The sequence below is a fragment of the Procambarus clarkii genome, chromosome 24, assembly GCF_040958095.1.
Source record: "Procambarus clarkii isolate CNS0578487 chromosome 24, FALCON_Pclarkii_2.0, whole genome shotgun sequence".
NCBI lineage: Eukaryota > Metazoa > Arthropoda > Malacostraca > Decapoda > Cambaridae > Procambarus > Procambarus clarkii.
In genome coordinates, this window is record NC_091173.1 from 29,640,017 (window position 1) to 29,662,484 (window position 22,468).

Here is a 22,468-nt window from a genome sequence, read left to right on the forward strand (position 1 = left end):
AGGGAATAATGAAGCAGAAGATTTTCTGTAATTTATTGACTATTGCTTTCTTAAGCAATACATTAAGGAACCAACGCGGGAAAATAATATTTTAGACTTATTGATAACTAACATGGAAACACAAATTAATGAAATCGAAATAATGAGTGAGCTAATGATGTGATCACAAAGAAATTAAATTTGACATAGAATGGAATTGATTTGTAGGGGAATATTCTGTTAAAGTGCCAGATTTTCGAAAAGCAGAGTTTAACGATCTAAGAAATTGTTTGGGTGAAATAATTGGAAAGTCCTGGGCATTGGGGGTGGGCTGGTCTTGGAGCGAGACGTGAACCCAGTGATGGGTGAGGTAAAAAGGGATTTCAATGTGAATTAAAATTTAGCTTATTTTAAAAATATACTAAGCAAAGCACAAGAACGTAGTTGACCATACAAATTGAATAGATCGAATAATAATGACCCAAAATGGATAACAAAGGATCTGAAGAATCTTATAGGTAGAAAGAGAACTTGATACAAAAGGATTAAGAATGGGGAAGTAAGTTTAGAATAAGAATTCGTCCAACTGGTTAGAAATGTTAAAAAAGAGAAAAGAAGGGCAAAAAAGAAACTATGAAGTTCGCATAGTTCGCTTTGCAAGCAAAGACAAATCTTAAAGTTCTTTTTAAGTTATATCGAACAAAGATTAGGGAAAGGGTAGGTCCATTAAAAACTGAGACAGGTCAGATAACTGATAATGACAAAGAGATGTGTAGTATTTTTAATAAATATTTTATCTCTGTATTTACTAAAGTAGAACTGAACATTATGCCTTCAGCCGAACCAGTCTATATAGGTGGGGAAGAGGACAGGTTGACTAGTTTAGCAGTTAACAGGGAGGATGTTTTTAAACAAATAGTGAAACTCATGCCAAAGAAATTTCCAGGGCCAGCCGAAGTGTTTTCCAGGGATGCTTAACAAATGCAAAGAGGAGCTTTGCAAGCCATTGTCTACCATATTAAATAAATCATTAAATCACTCTGCCTAAGTCAGGCAAAGTGCCAGAGTCATGGAAGGTTGCTAATGTGGTACCAATTTTTAAGAAAAGAGATAGATCACTAGCGTCAAACTATAGGGCCAATTACCTTTAGATCTATTGTGTGAAAGTGAATTGAATAGATAATTGCAAATACCATTCGTCTTCCCCCTTGAAAAACATAATTTGATAAATGATTCACAACATGGTTTTACTGATGGCCGTTTATGTTTAACAAATTTGCTATCATTTTATTCCAGCATAGTTGAGGCAGTTGATAGAAGTAAGGTATGTGATGTTAAGTACCTTGACTTTAGCAAAGCTTTTGACAAAGTGCCACATGAAAGACTGATTAAAAAGTTAGATGCTCAATGAAATTTGATACTTTATTAAGTTGGATTAGGGCATGGCTATACCAAAGGATACAAAGAGTAAGTATAAATGGGGTTAAGTCAGAGTGGGAAGGTGTTGTACGTGGAGTGCCTCAAGGCTCTGTCCAGGGACCTCTGCTATTAATAATATATATAAATGATTTAGATTTAGGTTTGAGCAGCAATAATTGCAAATTTGCCGATGATACAAAAATTGGGAGGGAAATAAACATGGAAAAAGTCTCTCTATCACTTCAAGACGATCTAAATAGGTGTTTGAAATGGTCAAAAGATTGACAGATGCAGTTTAATGCTGACAAATGTAAGGTTCTGAGGCTAGGTAATGATGATATATTTACAAGACACGAGCTAGAGGGTGTTGAGATGGCGAAGTGAGATTGCGAAAGGGATCTGAAAGTTATGATTAGTAAGAATTTAAAACCAAAAAATCAATGCACAAATGTTCGTCATACGGCAAATAGGACACTGGGATTTATTAATCGAAGCATTACTAATAAGTCACCTGGTGTTGTTCTTCAGCTATATCTTGCTCTGGTTAGTCTCTATTAAGATTATGTTGTTCAGTTTTGGTCGCCGTACTAAAGAATGGATATAAATTCACTAGAACACGTCCAGTGTAGGATGACAAAGTTAATCCAGCAAATCAGAAACCTGTCATATGAAGAAAGATTGACAAAGCTTATTTTACATTCGCTATAAAGGCAAAGAGTTACAGGTGACATGATAGAAGTGTACAAGTGGATGAATGGATTTTAAAAAGGGGATAGGCGATAGGCGATTAAAAGTATCAACACAAGACAGAACACGAAACAATGGGTATAAATTGGATAAGTTTAGATTTAGGAAAGAACTGGGTAAATACTGGTTCGGTAACAGAGTTGTTGATTTGTGGAACCAATTACTACGTAACGTGGTGGAAGTGGAGTCCCTTGATTGTTTCGAGCGTGGGTTGGACATGTATGTGAGTGGAATTGGGTGATTATTAATTAGCTATCTCGTATGGGCCAATAGGGTTTCTGCAGTTACCATTATTCTTATGTTCTTATAACACGCAGAAATCACAATAGCGTGATACATCAAATGAACGAACCCTCATCACGACCCTTGTGGGCCGTGATGAGGGTTCGAACCTTGCATGGGGGAATTGTGTTAAACCCTGGTTTGTGTCTCGGAGAGACTGCAGGATCCGTGTGAGAGCAGTTGCACTACCGGTTTCAATTCTTTTACCATATCGTGGCACAGTCTATTAAAGCCCGTCTGGGATCGTCTAGGACGTAGGTTCGAACCCTCATCACGGCCCTTGTGGATCTGCTATGTTCTTATGTGGTGGAAGTGGGGTCCCCTGATTGTTTCAAGCCTGAGTTTGACATGTATATGAGTGGGATTGGGTGGTTATAGATAGGAGCTGCCTTGACAAACATGTCCTTATGTTCTTATAGTTTACTGGCTATTGGCATCTGGGTAGCTGGGACATCTAATCATGCACACGATACATATTTTAGTTTAATTTGTATTAGACTTGCCTCTCTCGTACTCGGGTTTAATAGTTGCTAATTTTGTAGGATCAATTTTGATTTATAAAAATTAATAATTTTCGCAATGATAGTTGCATAAAATGAACGTATATTCTTCGATCATTTTCTTGTGAGATTCGATATTCTGAAAAGTTAAGATGATTGAACAGAGTGTAGGCGGTCTGAGCGGTGCGAGGAGAGCCGGGGAGTGTGCAAGTCTGCGTGTAAGGGAGAGGAGCGTGAGGTGGCTGGAGGCTGTGGTGGCCGGGGCTGCAGGTGCTGCACCAGACACCATCCAACCTGTCCTCACACAGCTGCCTGTCCCGGCATCTGTACACACAAGACGGACTGTCGTGTACCTCTCACCTACTACCATTGCTCCGGAGACGATTGTATCTGCTGTCAAAGTAAGTATCCAACAAAACACAAGTTTTATTGCATCCTAATGTTACACACCCAAGAACTTTGTGGCTCACTGAAAATATTGTTTAATAATTGAAAATATGCAAATAACTATTTACAGATAAGCCTAAATAAAGAAAAATATCAGGTTATGTACTTACCTAAAACTGCTTGACAATCATAAACTAAGTGACTTGACTAACGAGCAAATATATATACAAAACTACGTTGGCAATATAGTAATAGAAAGAGCATAAGAAATTACTAGGAAAATTGTCTGCCATGATCAGGAAGAGGGAATGTAGAACAAATAGTTTCAGGGAGACAGATTACAGTGACGACTAGTTAGAAAGATTGAATTGTGTTCATGTCAGTGATGATCTTGAAACATTAAAATCCAAAGTTAACGGTACTCGCCAGAGTGATGAGCAAGTGTTATTAAGGAAGTGTTTTTAAAAGTGTGGAAGTTTTATGTAAGAAGCACAGTATGTGTAGGAGTCAACATTACGATGACTGACAAGTGTGATATTAATGTAAAGGTAGGTCAGGGCCGTGGGGTTACACCCTGAGTAGTTATGTATACATCGATAGGGTCATGACGGAGACTAAGGTAGGGATGGTTAAGAGGGTATATACCTGGTATAGCGACCAGTTAAGTGCAAATGAACACAAGCAATGTTATGTGGTAGAGAAAGATGGAAATTATGCCATACAGGACGATAAACAGAAAAACGCGCAGAGACGGACAGACAGCACCACACAGAGTGGAGACTGAGACAAACTTAAAGACAGGGAAAGGGAGAGAAGTAAGGAAAAGAGGGAAAACGGGATACATATATATATATATATATATATATATATATATATATATATATATATATATATATATATATATAAATATATATATATATATATATATATATATATATATATATATATATATATATATATATATATATATTAGTATATTTTGGTAGCAGTCTTTCCTGTAGACATATATTATTAAATATGACCGAAAAAGTAAGATTAATAATTCTAACACGAATTTTCTCAATCTTTCGTACATTACGCTTCACTGTTGGAGGTAAATCAAAAATCACTTCTCCAAAATTCATTTTTATTTCTAGTCTGACGCGACACGGGCGCGTTTCGTAAAACTTATTACATTTTCAAAGACTTCACAAATACACAACTGATTAGAACTTACGTATCTCTGATTTTATATCTACATTTGAGTGAGGTGGGAGGGGTGATGTGGCATTAACACAAGACTGAACAAGAGGGGATATTAATAGGGTATTAAAAGTATCAACACAAGACAGAACAGAAACAATGGGTATTGAATAGAAGTGTTTGTAGAAAGCCTATTGGTCCATATTTCTTGATGCTTCTATATTGGAGCGGAGTCTTGAGGTGGGTAGAATATAGTTGTGCAATAATTGGCTGTTGATTGCTGGTGTTGACTTCTTGATGTGTAGTGCCTCGCAAACGTCAAGCCGCCTGCTATCGCTGTATCTATCGATGATTTCTGTGTTGTTTACTAGGATTTCTCTGGCGATGGTTTGGTTATGGGAAGAGATTATATGTTCCTTAATGGAGCCCTGTTGCTTATGCATCGTTAAACGCCTAGAAAGAGATGTTGTTGTCTTGCCTATATACTGGGTTTTTTGGAGCTTACAGTCCCCAAGTGGGCATTTGAAGGCATAGACGACGTTAATCTCTTTTAAAGCGTTCTGTTTTGTGTCTGGAGAGTTTCTCATGAGTAGGCTGGCCGTTTTTCTGGTTTTATAGTAAATCGTCAGTTGTATCCTCTGATTTTTGTCTGTAGGGATAACGTTTCTATTAACAATATCTTTCAGGACCCTTTCCTCCGTTTTATGAGCTGTGGAAAAGAAGTTCATGTAAAATAGTCTAATAGGGGGTATAGGTGTTGTGTTAGTTGTCTCTTCAGAGGTTGCATGGCTTTTCACTTTCCTTCTTATGATGTCTTCGATGAAACCATTGGAGAAGCCGTTATTGACTAGGACCTGCCTTACCCTACAGAGTTCTTCGTCGACTTGCTTCCATTCTGAGCTGTGGCTGAGAGCACGGTCGACGTATGCGTTAACAACACTCCTCTTGTACCTGTCAGGGCAGTCGCTGTTGGCATTTAGGCACATTCCTATGTTTGTTTCCTTAGTGTAGACTGCAGTGTGGAAACCTCCGCCCTTTTCCATGACTGTTACATCTAGAAAAGGCAGCTTCCCATCCTTTTCCGTCTCGTAAGTGAAACGCAGCACGGAACTCTGCTCAAATGCCTCCTTCAGCTCCTGCAGATGTCTGACATCAGGTACCTGTGTAAAAATGTCAACATACCTGCAGTATATGGCCGGTTTCAAGTTCATGTCGACTAAGACTTTTTGCTCGATGGTACCCATGTAGAAGTTTGCAAACAGGACACCTAGGGGAGAACCCATGGCGACCCCATCTACTTGCTTATACATGTGCCCATCCGGGCTCAAGAAGGGTGCCTCTTTAGTACAAGCTTGGAGTAGTTTCCTCAGAATACTTTCTGGCATGTCAACAGGAGTACAGGCTGGATCACGATACACTCTGTCGGCTATCATTCCGATTGTCTCGTCCACAGGTACGTTGGTAAACAGCGATTCTACGTCCAACGAGGCTCTTATCCCTGTGGCCCGTGTGCCCCGCAGTAAGTCCACAAATTCCTTTGGAGACTTCAGGCTGAAGGCGCAAGGAACATAAGGAGTCAGCAGGCCGTTGAGTCGCTTCGCCAGTCTGTACGTGGGTGTGGGTATCTGGCTAATGATTGGCCGAAGTGGGTTTCCAGGCTTGTGCGTCTTGACATTTCCATACGCATATCCAGGTTTATATTCCCCAATGATCTTTGGCAGGTGGAGTCCGGATTTCTTGGCGTTCACAGTTTCGATCAGTTTGTTGACCTTTGCTTTTAATTCGGCTGTAGTGTCCTTCGTTACCCTTTGGAACTTAGTTTGGTCAGAGAGTATGATGTTCATTTTCGCCAGATATTCGTCTTTTTTAAGAATGACATATATTGGCGACTTGTCACCTCTCCTGACAACTATCTCCTTGTTCTCACAAAGGCTTTTAGCTGCCGCTTTAAGCTCGGGGGACAGTATGGTGCTTCTGTAGTTGCCTCGATTCTTTCCTCCTTCTGCAATAAGTTCTGCTTGTAAGGTATCTTTGGTAGTGACCTTCTTTTGTGTCTCGAGGTCGAATATGTCGTCCAACAGAATTTCCAACTCTACTTTCCGGGCCATTTCACTCGGTCTGGACATAACATGACAGTTTATGCCCAGATTTAGGAGAGTGACTTGGTCCTCAGTGAGGTTAATTCCTGCAAGGTTCAGGAAGCCATCTCTCCAGACACAAAACAGAACGCTTTAAAAGAGACTAACGCCGTCTATGCCTTCAAATGCCCACTTGGGGACTGTAAGCTCCAAAAAACCCAGTATATAGGCAAGACAACAACATCTCTTTCTAGGCGTTTAACGATGCATAAGCAACAGGGCTCCATTAAGGAACATATAATCTCTTCCCATAACCAAACCATCGCCAGAGAAATCCTAGTAAACAACACAGAAATCATCGATAGATACAGCGATAGCAGGCGGCTTGACGTTTGCGAGGCACTACACATCAATAAGTCAACACCAGCAATCAACAGCCAATTATTGCACAACTATATTCTACCCACCTCAAGACTCCGCTCCAATATAGAAGCATCAAGAAATATGGACCAATAGGCTTTCTACAAACACTTCTATTCAATACCCATTGTTTCTGTTCTGTCTTGTGTTGATACTTTTAATACCCTATTAATATCCCCTCTTGTTCTGTCTTGTGTTAATGCCACATCACCTCTCCCACCTCACTCAAATGTAGATATAAAATCAGAGATACGTAAGTTCTAATCAGTTGTGTATTTGTGAAGTCTTTGAAAATGTAATAAGTTTTACGAAACGCGCCCGTGTCGCGTCAGACTAGAAATAAAAATGAATTTTGGAGAAGTGATTTTTGATTTACCTCCAACAGTGAAGCGTAATGTACGAAAGATTGAGAAAATTCGTGTTAGAATTATTAATCTTACTTTTTCGGTCATATTTAATAATATATATATATATATATATATATATATATATATATATATATATATATATATATATATATATATATATATAAATATTTATATATATATATATATATATATATATATATATATATATATATATATATATATATATATATATATATATATTGGAGAAGTGATTTTTGGAGATTTTGAATTTAATTTTGAATTTGATTTTGAATGGATTTTTGAATTTTGGAGAAGTGATTTTTGATTTACCTCCAACAGTGAAGCGTAATGTACGAAAGATTGAGAAAATTCGTGTTAGAATTATTAATCTTACTTTTTCGGTCATATTTAATAATATATATATATATATATATATATATATATATATATATATATATATATATATATATATATATATATATATATATATATATATATATATATATTTATATATATATATATATATATATATATATATATATATATATATATATATATATATATATATATATATATATATATATATTATTATATTTTGGTAGCAGTCTTTCCTGTAGACATATATTATTAAATATGACCGAAAAAGTAAGATTAATAATTCTAACACGAATTTTCTCAATCTTTCGTACATTTCTTTTCACTGTTGGAGGTAATTCAAAAATCAATTCTCCAAAATTCATTTTTATTTATAGTCTGACGCGACACTTGAGCGCGTTTCGTAAAACCCAAGCCTTCAAATGCCCACTTGGGGACTGTAAGCTCCAAAAAACCCAGTATATAGGCAAGACAACAACATCTCTTTCTAGGCGTTTAACGATGCATAAGCAACAGGGCTCCATTAAGGAACATATAATCTCTTCCCACAACCAAACCATCGCCAGAGAAATCCTAGTAAACAACACAGAAATCATCGATAGATACAGCGATAGCAGACGGCTTGACGTTTGCGAGGCACTGCACATTAAGAAATCAACACCAGCAATCAACAGCCAATTAATGCACAACTATATTCTACCCACCTCAAGACTCCGCTCTAATATAGAAGCATCAAGAAATATGGACCAATAGGCTTTCTACAATCACTTCCATTTCAAATACCCATTGTTTCGTGTTCTGTCTTGTGTTGATGAAATTAATACCCTATTAAATACCACCTCACCCCATCCACCTCACTCAAATGTAGATATAAACAAATCGGAGATATGTAAGTTCTATTCAGTTGTGTATGTGTAAAGTCTTTGAAAATGTAATAAGTTTTACGAAACGCGCTCAAGTGTCGCGTCAGACTAGAAATAAAAATGAATTTTGGAGAATTGATTTTTGAATTACCTCCAACAGTGAAAAGAAATGTACGAAAGATTGAGAAAAATCGTGTTAGAATTATTTATCTTACTTTTTCGGTCATATTTAATAATATATATATATATATATATATATATATATATATATATATATATATATATATATATATATATATATATATATATATATATATATATATATATATATATATATATATATATATATATATATATATATATATATATACCTTAGGGAATATCAAGAAAGTGGGTTACGTAAAGGATTGACCTAATGAATTTTTAATTATTTCATTTTTCCAGGTAATGTTGAACAGTCGACAACACATCAGACTGGTCAAACAAACCCATCAGGTCAGACAACTAATCCATCAGGTCAGACAACAAATCCATCAGGTCAGACAACAAATTCATCAGGGCAGACAACAAACCCATCAGGTCAGACCACAAATCCATCAGGTCAGACAACAAACCCATCAGGTCAGACTACAAATCCATCAGGCCAGACAAACCCATCAGGTCAGACCACAAATCCATCAGGACAGACAACAAACCCATCAGGTCAGACAACAAATCCATCAGGACAGACAACAAATCCATCAGGTCAGACAACAAACCCATCAGGTCAAACCACAAATCCATCAGGTCAGACAACAAATCCATCAGGTCAGACAACAAACCCATCAGGTCAGACAACAAACCCATCAGGTCAGACAACAAACCCATCAGGACAGACAACAAACCCATCAGGTCAGACAACAAACCCATCAGGTCAGACCACAAATCCATCAGGACAGACAACAAACCCATCAGGTCAGACCACAAATCCATCAGGACAGACAACAAACCCATCAGGTCAGACAACAAACCTATCAGGTCAGACAACAAACCCATCAGGTCAGACCACAAATCCATCAGGTCAGACAACAAACCCATCAGGTCAGACAACAAACCCATCAGGTCAGACAACAAACCCATCAGGTCAGACAACAAACCCATCAGGTCAGACAACAAACCCATCAGGACAGACAACAAACCCATCAGGTCAGACAACAAACCCATCAGGTCAGACCACAAATCCATCAGGACAGACCACAAATCCATCAGGACAGACAACAAACCCATCAGGTCAGACCACAAACCCATCAGGTCAGACAACAAACCCATCAGGTCAGACAACAAACCCATCAGGTCAGACCACAAATCTATCAGGTCAGACCACAAACCCATCAGGTCAGACCACAAACCCATCAGGTCAGACAACAAACCCATCAGGTCAGACAACAAACCCATCAGGTCAGACAACAAACCCATCAGGTCAGACAACCCATCAGGTCAGACAACAAACCCATCAGGTCAGACAACAAACCCATCAGGTCAGACAACAAACCCATCAGGTCAGACAACAAACCCATCAGGTCAGACCACAAAACTATCAGGTCAGACCACAAACCCATCAGGTCAGACCACAAATCTATCAGGTCAGACCACAAACCCATCAGGTCAGACCACAAACCCATCAGGTCAGACAACAAACCCATCAGGTCAGACCACAAATCCATCAGGACAGACAACAAACCCATCAGGTCAGACCACAAACCCATCAGGTCAGACAACAAACCCATCAGGTCAGACAACAAACCCATCAGGTCAGACCACAAATCTATCAGGTCAGACCACAAACCCATCAGGTCAGACCACAAACCCATCAGGTCAGACAACAAACCCATCAGGTCAGACAACAAACCCATCAGGTCAGACCACAAACCCATCAGGTCAGACAACAAACCCATCAGGTCAGACAACAAACCCATCAGGTCAGACAACAAACCCATCAGGTCAGACAACAAACCCATCAGGTCAGACCACAAACCCATCAGGTCAGACAACAAACCCATCAGGTCAGACAACAAACCCATCAGGTCAGACAACAAACCCATCAGGTCAGACCACAAATCTATCAGGTCAGACCACAAACCCATCAGGTCAGACCACAAACCCATCAGGTCAGACCACAAACCCATCAGGTCAGACCACAAACCCATCAGGTCAGACCACAAACCCATCAGGTCAGACCACAAACCCATCAGGTCAGACCACAAACCCATCAGGTCAGACAACAAACCCATCAGGTCAGACAACAAACCCATCAGGTCAGACCACAACCCATCAGGTCAGGACCACAAATCCCATCAGGTCAAACCACAAACCCATCAGGTCAGACCACAAACCCATCAGGTCAGACCACAAACCCATCAGGTCAGACAACAAACCCATCAGGTCAGACCACAAACCCATCAGGTCAGACACAAACCCAATCAGGTCAGACAACAAACCCATCAGGTCAGACAACAAAACCCATCAGGTCAGACAACAAACCCATCAGGTCAGACAACAAACCCATCAGGTCAGACCACAAATCCTATCAGGTCAGACACAAAACCCATCAGGTCAGACAACAAACCCATCAGGTCAGACCACAAACCATCAGGTCAGACCACAAAACCCATCAGGTCAGACCACAAACCCTATCAGGTCAGACCACAACCCATCAGGTCAGACAACAAACCCATCAGGTCAGACCACAAATCCTATCAGGTCAGACCACAAACCCATCAGGTCAGACCACAAACCCATCAGGTCAGACCACAAACCCATCAGGTCAGACAACAAACCCATCAGGTCAGACCACAAACCCATCAGGTCAGACAACAAACCCATCAGGTCAGACCACAAATCTATCAGGTCAGACCACAAACCCATCAGGTCAGACCACAAACCCATCAGGTCAGACCACAAACCCATCAGGTCAGACAACAAACCCATCAGGTCAGACCACAAATCTATCAGGTCAGACCACAAACCCATCAGGTCAGACAACAAACCCATCAGGTCAGACCACAAATCTATCAGGTCAGACAACAAACCCATCAGGTCAGACCACAAACCCATCAGGTCAGACCACAAACCCATCAGGTCAGACCAACAAACCCATCAGGTCAGACCACAAACCCATCAGGTCAGACAGCAAACCCATCAGGTCAGACCACAAATCTATCAGGTCAGACCACAAACCCATCAGGTCAGACAACAAACCCATCAGGTCAGACCACAAATCTATCAGGTCAGACAACAAACCCATCAGGTCAGACCACAAACCCATCAGGTCAGACAACAAACCCATCAGGTCAGACCACAAATCTATCAGGTCAGACCACAAACCCATCAGGTCAGACCACAAACCCATCAGGTCAGACCACAAACCCATCAGGTCAGACAACAAACCCATCAGGTCAGACCACAAATCTATCAGGTCAGACCACAAACCCATCAGGTCAGACCACAAACCCATCAGGTCAGACCACAAACCCATCAGGTCAGACAACAAACCCATCAGGTCAGACCACAAATCTATCAGGTCAGACCACAAACCCATCAGGTCAGACCACAAATCTATCAGGTCAGACCACAAACCCATCAGGTCAGACCACAAACCCATCAGGTCAGACAACAAACCCATCAGGTCAGACCACAAATCCATCAGGACAGACAACAAACCCATCAGGTCAGACCACAAACCCATCAGGTCAGACAACAAACCCATCAGGTCAGACAACAAACCCATCAGGTCAGACCACAAATCTATCAGGTCAGACCACAAACCCATCAGGTCAGACCATAAACCCATCAGGTCAGACAACAAACCCATCAGGTCAGACAACAAACCCATCAGGTCAGACAACAAACCCATCAGGTCAGACAACCCATCAGGTCAGACAACAAACCCATCAGGTCAGACAACAAACCCATCAGGTCAGACAACAAACCCATCAGGTCAGACAACAAACCCATCAGGTCAGACCACAAAACTATCAGGTCAGACCACAATCCCATCAGGTCAGACCACAAATCTATCAGGTCAGACCACAAACTCATCAGGTCAGACCACAAACCCATCAGGTCAGACCACAAATCCATCAGGACAGACAACAAACCCATCAGGTCAGACCACAAACCCATCAGGTCAGACAACAAACCCATCAGGTCAGACAACAAACCCATCAGGTCAGACCACAAATCTATCAGGTCAGACCACAAACCCATCAGGTCAGACCACAAACCCATCAGGTCAGACAACAAACCCATCAGGTCAGACAACAAACCCATCAGGTCAGACCACAAACCCATCAGGTCAGACAACAAACCCATCAGGTCAGACAACAAACCCATCAGGTCAGACAACAAACCCATCAGGTCAGACAACAAACCCATCAGGTCAGACCACAAACCCATCAGGTCAGACAACAAACCCATCAGGTCAGACAACAAACCCATCAGGTCAGACAACAAACCCATCAGGTCAGACCACAAATCTATCAGGTCAGACCACAAACCCATCAGGTCAGACCACAAACCCATCAGGTCAGACCACAAACCCATCAGGTCAGACCACAAACCCATCAGGTCAGACCACAAACCCATCAGGTCAGACCACAAACCCATCAGGTCAGACCACAAACCCATCAGGTCAGACAACAAACCCATCAGGTCAGACCACAAACCCATCAGGTCAGACAACAAACCCATCAGGTCAGACCACAAATCTATCAGGTCAGACCACAAACCCATCAGGTTAGACCACAAACCCATCAGGTCAGACAACAAACCCATCAGGTCAGACAACAAACCCATCAGGTCAGACCACAAACCCATCAGGTCAGACAACAAACCCATCAGCTCAGACAACAAACCCATCAGGTCAGACAACAAACCCATCAGGTCAGACAACAAACCCATCAGGTCAGACCACAAACCCATCAGGTCAGACAACAAACCCATCAGGTCAGACAACAAACCCATCAGGTCAGACAACAAACCCATCAGGTCAGACCACAAATCTATCAGGTCAGACCACAAACCCATCAGGTCAGACCACAAACCCATCAGGTCAGACCACAAACCCATCAGGTCAGACCACAAACCCATCAGGTCAGACCACAAACCCATCAGGTCAGACCACAAACCCATCAGGTCAGACCACAAACCCATCAGGTCAGACAACAAACCCATCAGGTCAGACCACAAACCCATCAGGTCAGACAACAAACCCATCAGGTCAGACCACAAATCTATCAGGTCAGACCACAAACCCATCAGGTCAGACCACAAACCCATCAGGTCAGACCACAAACCCATCAGGTCAGACAACAAACCCATCAGGTCAGACCACAAATCTATCAGGTCAGACCACAAACCCATCAGGTCAGACAACAAACCCATCAGGTCAGACCACAAATCTATCAGGTCAGACAACAAACCCATCAGGTCAGACCACAAACCCATCAGGTCAGACCACAAACCCATCAGGTCAGACCACAAACCCATCAGGTCAGACCACAAACCCATCAGGTCAGACAACAAACCCATCAGGTCAGACCACAAATCTATCAGGTCAGACCACAAACCCATCAGGTCAGACAACAAACCCATCAGGTCAGACCACAAACCCATCAGGTCAGACAACAAACCCATCAGGTCAGACCACAAATCTATCAGGTCAGACCACAAACCCATCAGGTCAGACCACAAACCCATCAGGTCAGACCACAAACCCATCAGGTCAGACAACAAACCCATCAGGTCAGACCACAAATCTATCAGGTCAGACCACAAACCCATCAGGTCAGACCACAAACCCATCAGGTCAGACCACAAACCCATCAGGTCAGACAACAAACCCATCAGGTCAGACCACAAATCTATCAGGTCAGACCACAAACCCATCAGGTCAGACAACAAACCCATCAGGTCAGACCACAAATCTATCAGGTCAGACAACAAACCCATCAGGTCAGACCACAAACCCATCAGGTCAGACCACAAACCCATCAGGTCAGACCACAAACCCATCAGGTCAGACCACAAACCCATCAGGTCAGACAACAAACCCATCAGGTCAGACCACAAATCTATCAGGTCAGACCACAAACCCATCAGGTCAGACAACAAACCCATCAGGTCAGACCACAAATCTATCAGGTCAGACAACAAACCCATCAGGTCAGACCACAAACCCATCAGGTCAGACAACAAACCCATCAGGTCAGACCACAAATCTATCAGGTCAGACCACAAACCCATCAGGTCAGACCACAAACCCATCAGGTCAGACCACAAACCCATCAGGTCAGACAACAAACCCATCAGGTCAGACCACAAATCTATCAGGTCAGACCACAAACCCATCAGGTCAGACCACAAACCCATCAGGTCAGACCACAAACCCATCAGGTCAGACAACAAACCCATCAGGTCAGACCACAAATCTATCAGGTCAGACCACAAACCCATCAGGTCAGACCACAAACCCATCAGGTCAGACCACAAATTCCGGGACAGTGATATCAACCAATCAAATTGGAACAACAACAAGCACCACAACGACCCTATCAACAACCACAGCAACTGGAACAACATCAACCACAGCAACTGGAACAACATCAACCACAACAACTGGAACAACATCAACCACAACAACTGGAACAACATCAACCACAGCAACTGGAACAACATCAACCACAGCAACTGGAACAACATCAACCACAACAACTGGAACAACATCAACCACAACAACTGGAACAACATCAACCACAGCAACTGGAACAACATCAACCACAGCAACTGGAACAACATCAACCACAACAACTGGAACAACATCAACCACAACAACTGGAACAACATCAACCACAGCAACTGGAACAACATCAACCACAACAACTGGAACAACATCAACCACAACAACTGGAACAACATCAACCACAACAACTGGAACAACATCAACCACAACAACTGGAACAACATCAACCACAGCAACTGGAACATCAACCACAGCAACTGGAACAACATCAACCACAACAACTGGAACAACATCAACCACAGCAACTGGAACAACATCAACCACAACAACTGGAACAACATCAACCACAGCAACTGGAACATCAACCACAGCAACTGGAACAACATCAACCACAACAACTGGAACAACATCAACCACAGCAACTGGAACAACATCAACCACAACAACTGGAACAACATCAACCACAACAACTGGAACAACATCAACCACAGCAACTGGAACATCAACCACAGCAACTGGAACAACATCAACCACAACAACTGGAACAACATCAACCACAGCAACTGGAACAACATCAACCACAACAACTGGAACAACATCAACCACAGCAACTGGAACATCAACCACAGCAACTGGAACAACATCAACCACAACAACTGGAACAACATCAACCACAGCAACTGGAACAACATCAACCACAGCAACTGGAACAACATCAACCACAACAACTGGAACAACATCAACCACAGCAACTGGAACATCAACCACAGCAACTGGAACAACATCAACCACAGCAACTGGAACATCAACCACAGCAACTGGAACAACATCAACCACAACAACTGGAACAACATCAACCACAGCAACTGGAACAACATCAACCACAACAACTGGAACAACATCAACCACAACAACTGGAACAACATCAACCTCTACAACGAGCATAACTTCAATCATAATAATTGGAACAACACCAACTACCACTTCAACAACCTCAACATCAACCACCACCTCCACAACAACAATATCAACTACTGCCTCCACAACTACAACATCAACTACCACTTCAACAACCACAACATCGTCTACCACCACTACAACATCAACTACCACTTCAATAACCACAACATCAACTACTACCTTTACAACCACATCATCAACTACCACCTCCACAACTACTACATCAACCACAACATCAACTACAACCTCTACATCAACAACATCAACTACCACCTCTACAACCACAACATCATCTACTACCTCCACAACCACAGCATCAACTACCACTTCCACATCCACAACCACTACATCAACTACCACTTCCACAACAACAACATCAACCACCACCTCCATAACCACAACTTCATCTACCACAACATCAACTACCACCTCCACAACTACTACATCAACAACCACAACATCAACCACCTCCTCTACAACAACAACATCAACCACCACCTCAACCACAACATCAGCTACCACTTCAACAACCACAACATCAACTACCACTTCAACAACCACAACATCAACTACCACTTCAACAACCACAACATCAACTACAACTTCAACAACCACAACATCAACTACCACAACAACTACCACCTCCACAACAACAACATCAACTACGACAACAAAAACAACTACTACAAAAACAAAATCAACAATCGCGACAACAACAACAACATCAACTACCACCTCCTCAACTACTTCAACAACAACATTAACCATCACCTTCTCAACCACAACATAAACTACCACGACAACAACAACAACAACCCCTACCACGACAACAACAAAATAAACTACCACAACGACAACATATATTAACTACCACAACAACAACAACCACTACCACGACAACAACACAATAAACTACCACAACGACAACATATATTAACTACCACGACAACAAAAACTACCACTACTATTACTACCACTACAATTGCTTAAACTACCATATCAACAACAACAACTATCAACTACCACACAATAAACGACTAGAGGAACTGAAGCTTAAATTATATATCCATATTGTGCAAAGAAAATGAATCATGCACATCCGTTTGGGATGCCGCTGGATGCCCCTGCCTTCCTACAGTCTGAGGAGCCAGACTTTCAAGACTTTCATATGGTTAACCACAACTGGAGGGCAGGGAGCCAGACTTTCAAGACTTGTATATGGTTAACTACAGCTGGAGGGCAGGGAGCCAGACTTTCAAGACTTTTATATGGTTAACCACAACTGGAGGGCAGGGAGCCAGACTTTCAAGACTTGTATATGGTTAACTACAGCTGGAGGCCGAGGAGACAGACTTTCAAGACTTGTATATGGTTAACTACAGCTGGAGGGCAGGGAGCCAGACTTTCAAGACTTGTATATGGTTAACTACAGCTGGAGGCCGAGGAGACAGACTTTCAAGACTTGTATATGGTTAACTACAGCTGGAGGGCAGGGAGCCAGACTTTCAAGACTTTTATATGGTTAACCACAACTGGAGGGCAGGGAGCCAGACTTTCAAGACTTGTATATGGTTAACTACAGCTGGAGGGCAGGGAGCCAGACTTTCAAGACTTGTATATGATTAACCACAACTGGAGGGCAGGGAGCCAGACTTTCAAGACTTGTATATGGTTAACCACAGCTGGAGGGCAGGGAGCCAGACTTTCAAGACTTGTATATGGCTAACTACAGCTGGAGGGCAGGGAGCCAGACTTTCAAGACTTGTATATGGTTAACCACAACTGGAGGGCAGGGAGCCAGACTTTCAAGACTTGTATATGGCTAACTACAGCTGGAGGGCAGGGAGCCAGACTTTCAAGACTTGTATATGGCTAACTACAGCTGGAGGGCAGGGAGCCAGACTTTCAAGACTTTTATATGGTTAACCACAACTGGAGGGCAGGGAGCCAGACTTTCAAGACTTTTATATGGTTAACTACAGCTGGAGGGCAGGGAGCCAGACTTTCAAGACTTGTATATGGTTAACTACAGCTGGAGGGCAGGGAGCCAGACTTTCAAGACTTGTATATGGTTAACTACAGCTGGAGGGCAGGGAGCCAGACTTTCAAGACTTTTATATGGTTAACTACAGCTGGAGGGCAGGGAGCCAGACTTTCAAGACTTGTATATGGTTAACTACAGCTGGAGGGCAGGGAGCCAGACTTTCAAGACTTTTATATGGTTAACTACAGCTGGAGGGCAGGGAACCAGACTTTCAAGACTTGTATATGGTTAACTACAGCTGGAGGGCAGGGAACCAGACTTTCAAGACTTGTATATGGTTAACTACAGCTGGAGGGCAGGGAGCCAGACTTTCAAGACTTGTATATGGTTAGCCACAACTGGAGGGCAGGGAGCCAGACTTTCAAGACTTTTATATGGCTAACCACAACTGGAGGGCAGGGAGCCAGACTTTCAAGACTTGTATATGGTTAACTACAGCTGGAGGGCAGGGAGCCAGACTTTCAAGACTTTTATATGGTTAACCACAACTGGAGGGCAGGGAGCCAGACTTTCAAGACTTTTATATGGCTAACCACAACTGGAGGGCAGGGAGCCAGACTTTCAAGACTTTTATATGGTTAACCACAACTGGAGGGCAGGGAGCCAGACTTTCAAGACTTTTATATGGTTAACCACAGCTGGAGGGCAGGGAGCCAGACTTTCAAGACTTGTATATGGCTAACCACAACTGGAGGGCAGGGAGCCAGACTTTGAAGACTTTTATATGGTTAACCACAACTGGAGGGCAGGGAGCCAGACTTTCAAGACTTGTATATGGCTAACCACAGCTGGAGGGCAGGGAACCAGACTTTCAAGACTTGTATATGGCTAACCACAACTGGAGGGCAGGGAGCCAGACTTTGAAGACTTTTATATGGTTAACCACAACTGGAGGGCAGGGAGCCAGACTTTCAAGACTTGTATATGGCTAAGCTTAGCTTGCAACCGTGGAGCCAGACTTTAATGACTTGTATATGGTTAAACACAGTTGGAGGCCGGGGCGTCAGACTTTCAAGACTTGTATATAGCTAAGCACAGTTGGAGGCTGGGGAGCCAGATCTTCCAGACATGTAATGGATTAGCCACAGCTTGCAGACTTACGTGAGGTTAACCACAGCTGGTGGTTCATGAGCCAGAGCTTGCAGACTTATGTAAGGTTAACCACAGCTGGTGGTTCATGAGCCAGAGCTTGCAGACTTATGTAAGGTTGCCACAGCTGGTGGTTCATGAGCCAGAGCTTGCAGACTTATGTAAGGTTAACCACAGCTGGTGGTTCATGAGCCAGAGCTTGCAGATTTATGTAAGGCTAACCACAGCTGGTGGTTGATGAGCCACTGCTTGCAGACTTATGTAAGGATAGCCGCAACTGGAGTCCGGGGAGCCAGAGTTTGCAATCATATATAGGGTTAGTCAAAGCTGGAGTCCGGGGAGCCAGAGTTTGCAGACATATATGAGGTTAGTCAAAGCATATATGCGACAGGCCACAGCTGGAGATCTATGAGCAAGAACTTCCAAACATATATGAGGTCTTAGCCTCACTTGCATGCTTTCCTCAGCATCCGTGAGTCTGTTATCCAAGAAACCCTCATCTTTAATCATATATTTTAAAATTGCCTCATTCAGTTTGTTTTAATCATATTATCTGACGATCGATAGAATCCTCTTTGGTTTCTTTAGATTCTCAAACTCACTAGAGTCTCTTTCATTAAATAATAATTTACCTGTTCCTTCTTTAGTAAGGGGAACTGTCACTATGTTCCTGAGTACTAATCGCTTCCAAACCTTGCGCACACACAAAAAGAAAGCACCTAACTTAGCACATATTTAGACATTTGCTCATATGAAGCCCCTTACCTAGCTTGGGTTCAATGATCAATGTCCTCGCGACTCGGTCTCTGGACAGGCCTTCTGGCTTGGGTCTGGTAAACCAGGTAATTGAAAGGAATCTCTCAGTTTGATATGTAAATGATCAATGACCAATTCCTCACCCGGTTGATCAGGAATACATTTGAGGCTTTACCAAGTTTCCCTTCGAACACCGAGATGCTCGGGTAGTTATGCCCTACGTGTAAGGGAGGGTGATGAAAATTATTGTGCTTTAAATGTTTACAAAATTTTATTTCATCATTCCTAATGCTCGAATGCTTTTCAGCGAAGCTATTGCACATTGTGATCTGCCCCCTACTCTCGCAGGGAGATATTTCTGTGACAGTCTCTGAGATTTTCCAAATGTAAACTACTATTCATCTCTCTCGAGTAGATAGAGATGTATCATTCGAGTATGCATCGCACCAAAGAGAGTAGATTGAGACATTTAATGCGATCCGATTAATTTAAGTGTTTTATTGAATGTATTTATGGAGTGAGAGTTCTCTGCACATACTCCTGTTAAGCAATGGGTGTGTCATGACTCCTGTCATTAATAAGTCTAAAACCTATCACTATTACCCCCCTGACTCTTTTTAGTCTGGAACAGAATTATAGCTCAAAACATATTTATTTTCAATTCTCATTTACACTCACTTTTGATCGCCAGCCCTCACCTTGCTCCTGATCTCCAACCACCCACTTGTCCTTACCCCTAGCCCCCAGAAAGAACCTGATTTCCAGCCCCTAGCTGGCTCTTGATTCCCCAACTCCCAGCTGGCACCTGATCCCCAGCCCCCAGCTGGCACCTGATCCCCAGCCCCCAGCTGGCACCTGATCCCCAGCCCCCAGCTGGCACCTGATCCCCAGCCCCCAGCTGGCACCTGATCCCCAGCCCCCAGCTGGCACCTGATCCCCAGCCCCCAGCTGGCACCTGATCCCCAGCCCCCAGCTGGCACCTGATCCCCAGCCCCCAGCTGGCACCTGATCCCCAGCCCCCAGCTGGCACCTGATCCCCAGCCCCCAGCTGGCACCTGATCCCCAGCCCCCAGCTGGCACCTGATCCCCAGCCCCCAGCTGGCACCTGATCCCCAGCCCCCAGCTGGCACCTGATCCCCAGCCCCCAGCTGGCACCTGATCCCCAGCCCCCAGCTGGCACCTGATCACCTACCTCCCAGCTGGCACCTGATCACCTACCCCCCAGCTGGCACCTGATCCCCAGACCCCAGCTGGCACCTGATCCCATGCCTCCACTTCATTACTTGCCAACAACTTAGTCCAGATTCATGAAGCAGTAACGAGTGCTAAAGGCAACTTTTCCTTCTTATCGGGTTCTTGGTTGATAAGTTGTGATTCAACAAACTGTTTACTAATACCGATCTTTCTAGTAACACGCCTTCAAGCCAAGACATTTCTGGAGTACTTGTAAGAGTCCAGTTCAGAGACCAGGCCGCAGGGAGGTTGATCCCCGAAATCGATGCAAATCATACATAAGCTATGTTTTTGACTACATAACCAAGAACTGGAAATATGTCTGCCGGCGTGTCCATCATGTTAAATATTAATGATTTTTTACCAATAACTCGTAATAGATATGTCTATTATGAAAAAAATCATTAAATAATTGTAGCAAGAAAGTACGTTAGTAGTTATTAAATAAGCATTGCTGAGCACTGCATGTCATAGAAGCTCATTATTGCTAACTCCGTCGGAAACTAGACATCATTCTTCTGTCTAACGTTAATTACTAATCCTCGGTGTGTCTGTCTAACGCAAATTACTAATCCCCGGTGTGTCTCACATTTAAATTATTTAAGTACTTATAAAATATGTAAATAAATAATATCACAGCATCATATTACGAGAAAAAGTATTAAGTAAATGGAATCTGCGAAACATATTAGTAGTGACCTCCGTTGAAAGCTAGGTGAACCAGATCCCAAATAGCTTGGAAAGAACACCTTGAGAAATCCTACCTGGGGGAGCCTTATAGCCAAGTGCAACCTTCGTGCAACAGCCCAATAAAAAGGTATACATGATGCTTAATGAATCTAATTCTGAAGTGGTAGAATTTTCATGTTTTCTTTATCAGTTTTTCTTGTATTTATTACTTAGGTTTTCGTAAATTTATTTAAGTTTTCGCTTTATATTGTTTTATTTATTTTTAATTTTCTGTTTAATAAAGAGCATTCACGTAATTGAATTTAATTCTGTCCAATT

At 42.5% G+C, this 22,468-nt stretch overlaps 1 protein-coding gene across 1 annotated transcript; it reads left to right on the forward strand.

Moving 5' to 3' along the window:
* The first annotated feature begins 1,421 nt into the window (after nt 1-1,421).
* Nucleotides 1,422-17,205, forward strand: LOC138368001 (GATA zinc finger domain-containing protein 14-like). Its single transcript, XM_069330292.1, has 4 exons — nt 1,422-1,446; nt 9,045-9,221; nt 10,959-11,148; nt 15,612-17,205. The coding sequence occupies exons 1-4, from the start codon at nt 1,422-1,424 to the stop codon at nt 17,203-17,205; spliced, it is 1,986 nt and encodes a 661-aa protein (XP_069186393.1).
* Nucleotides 17,206-22,468: the final 5,263 nt, after the last annotated feature.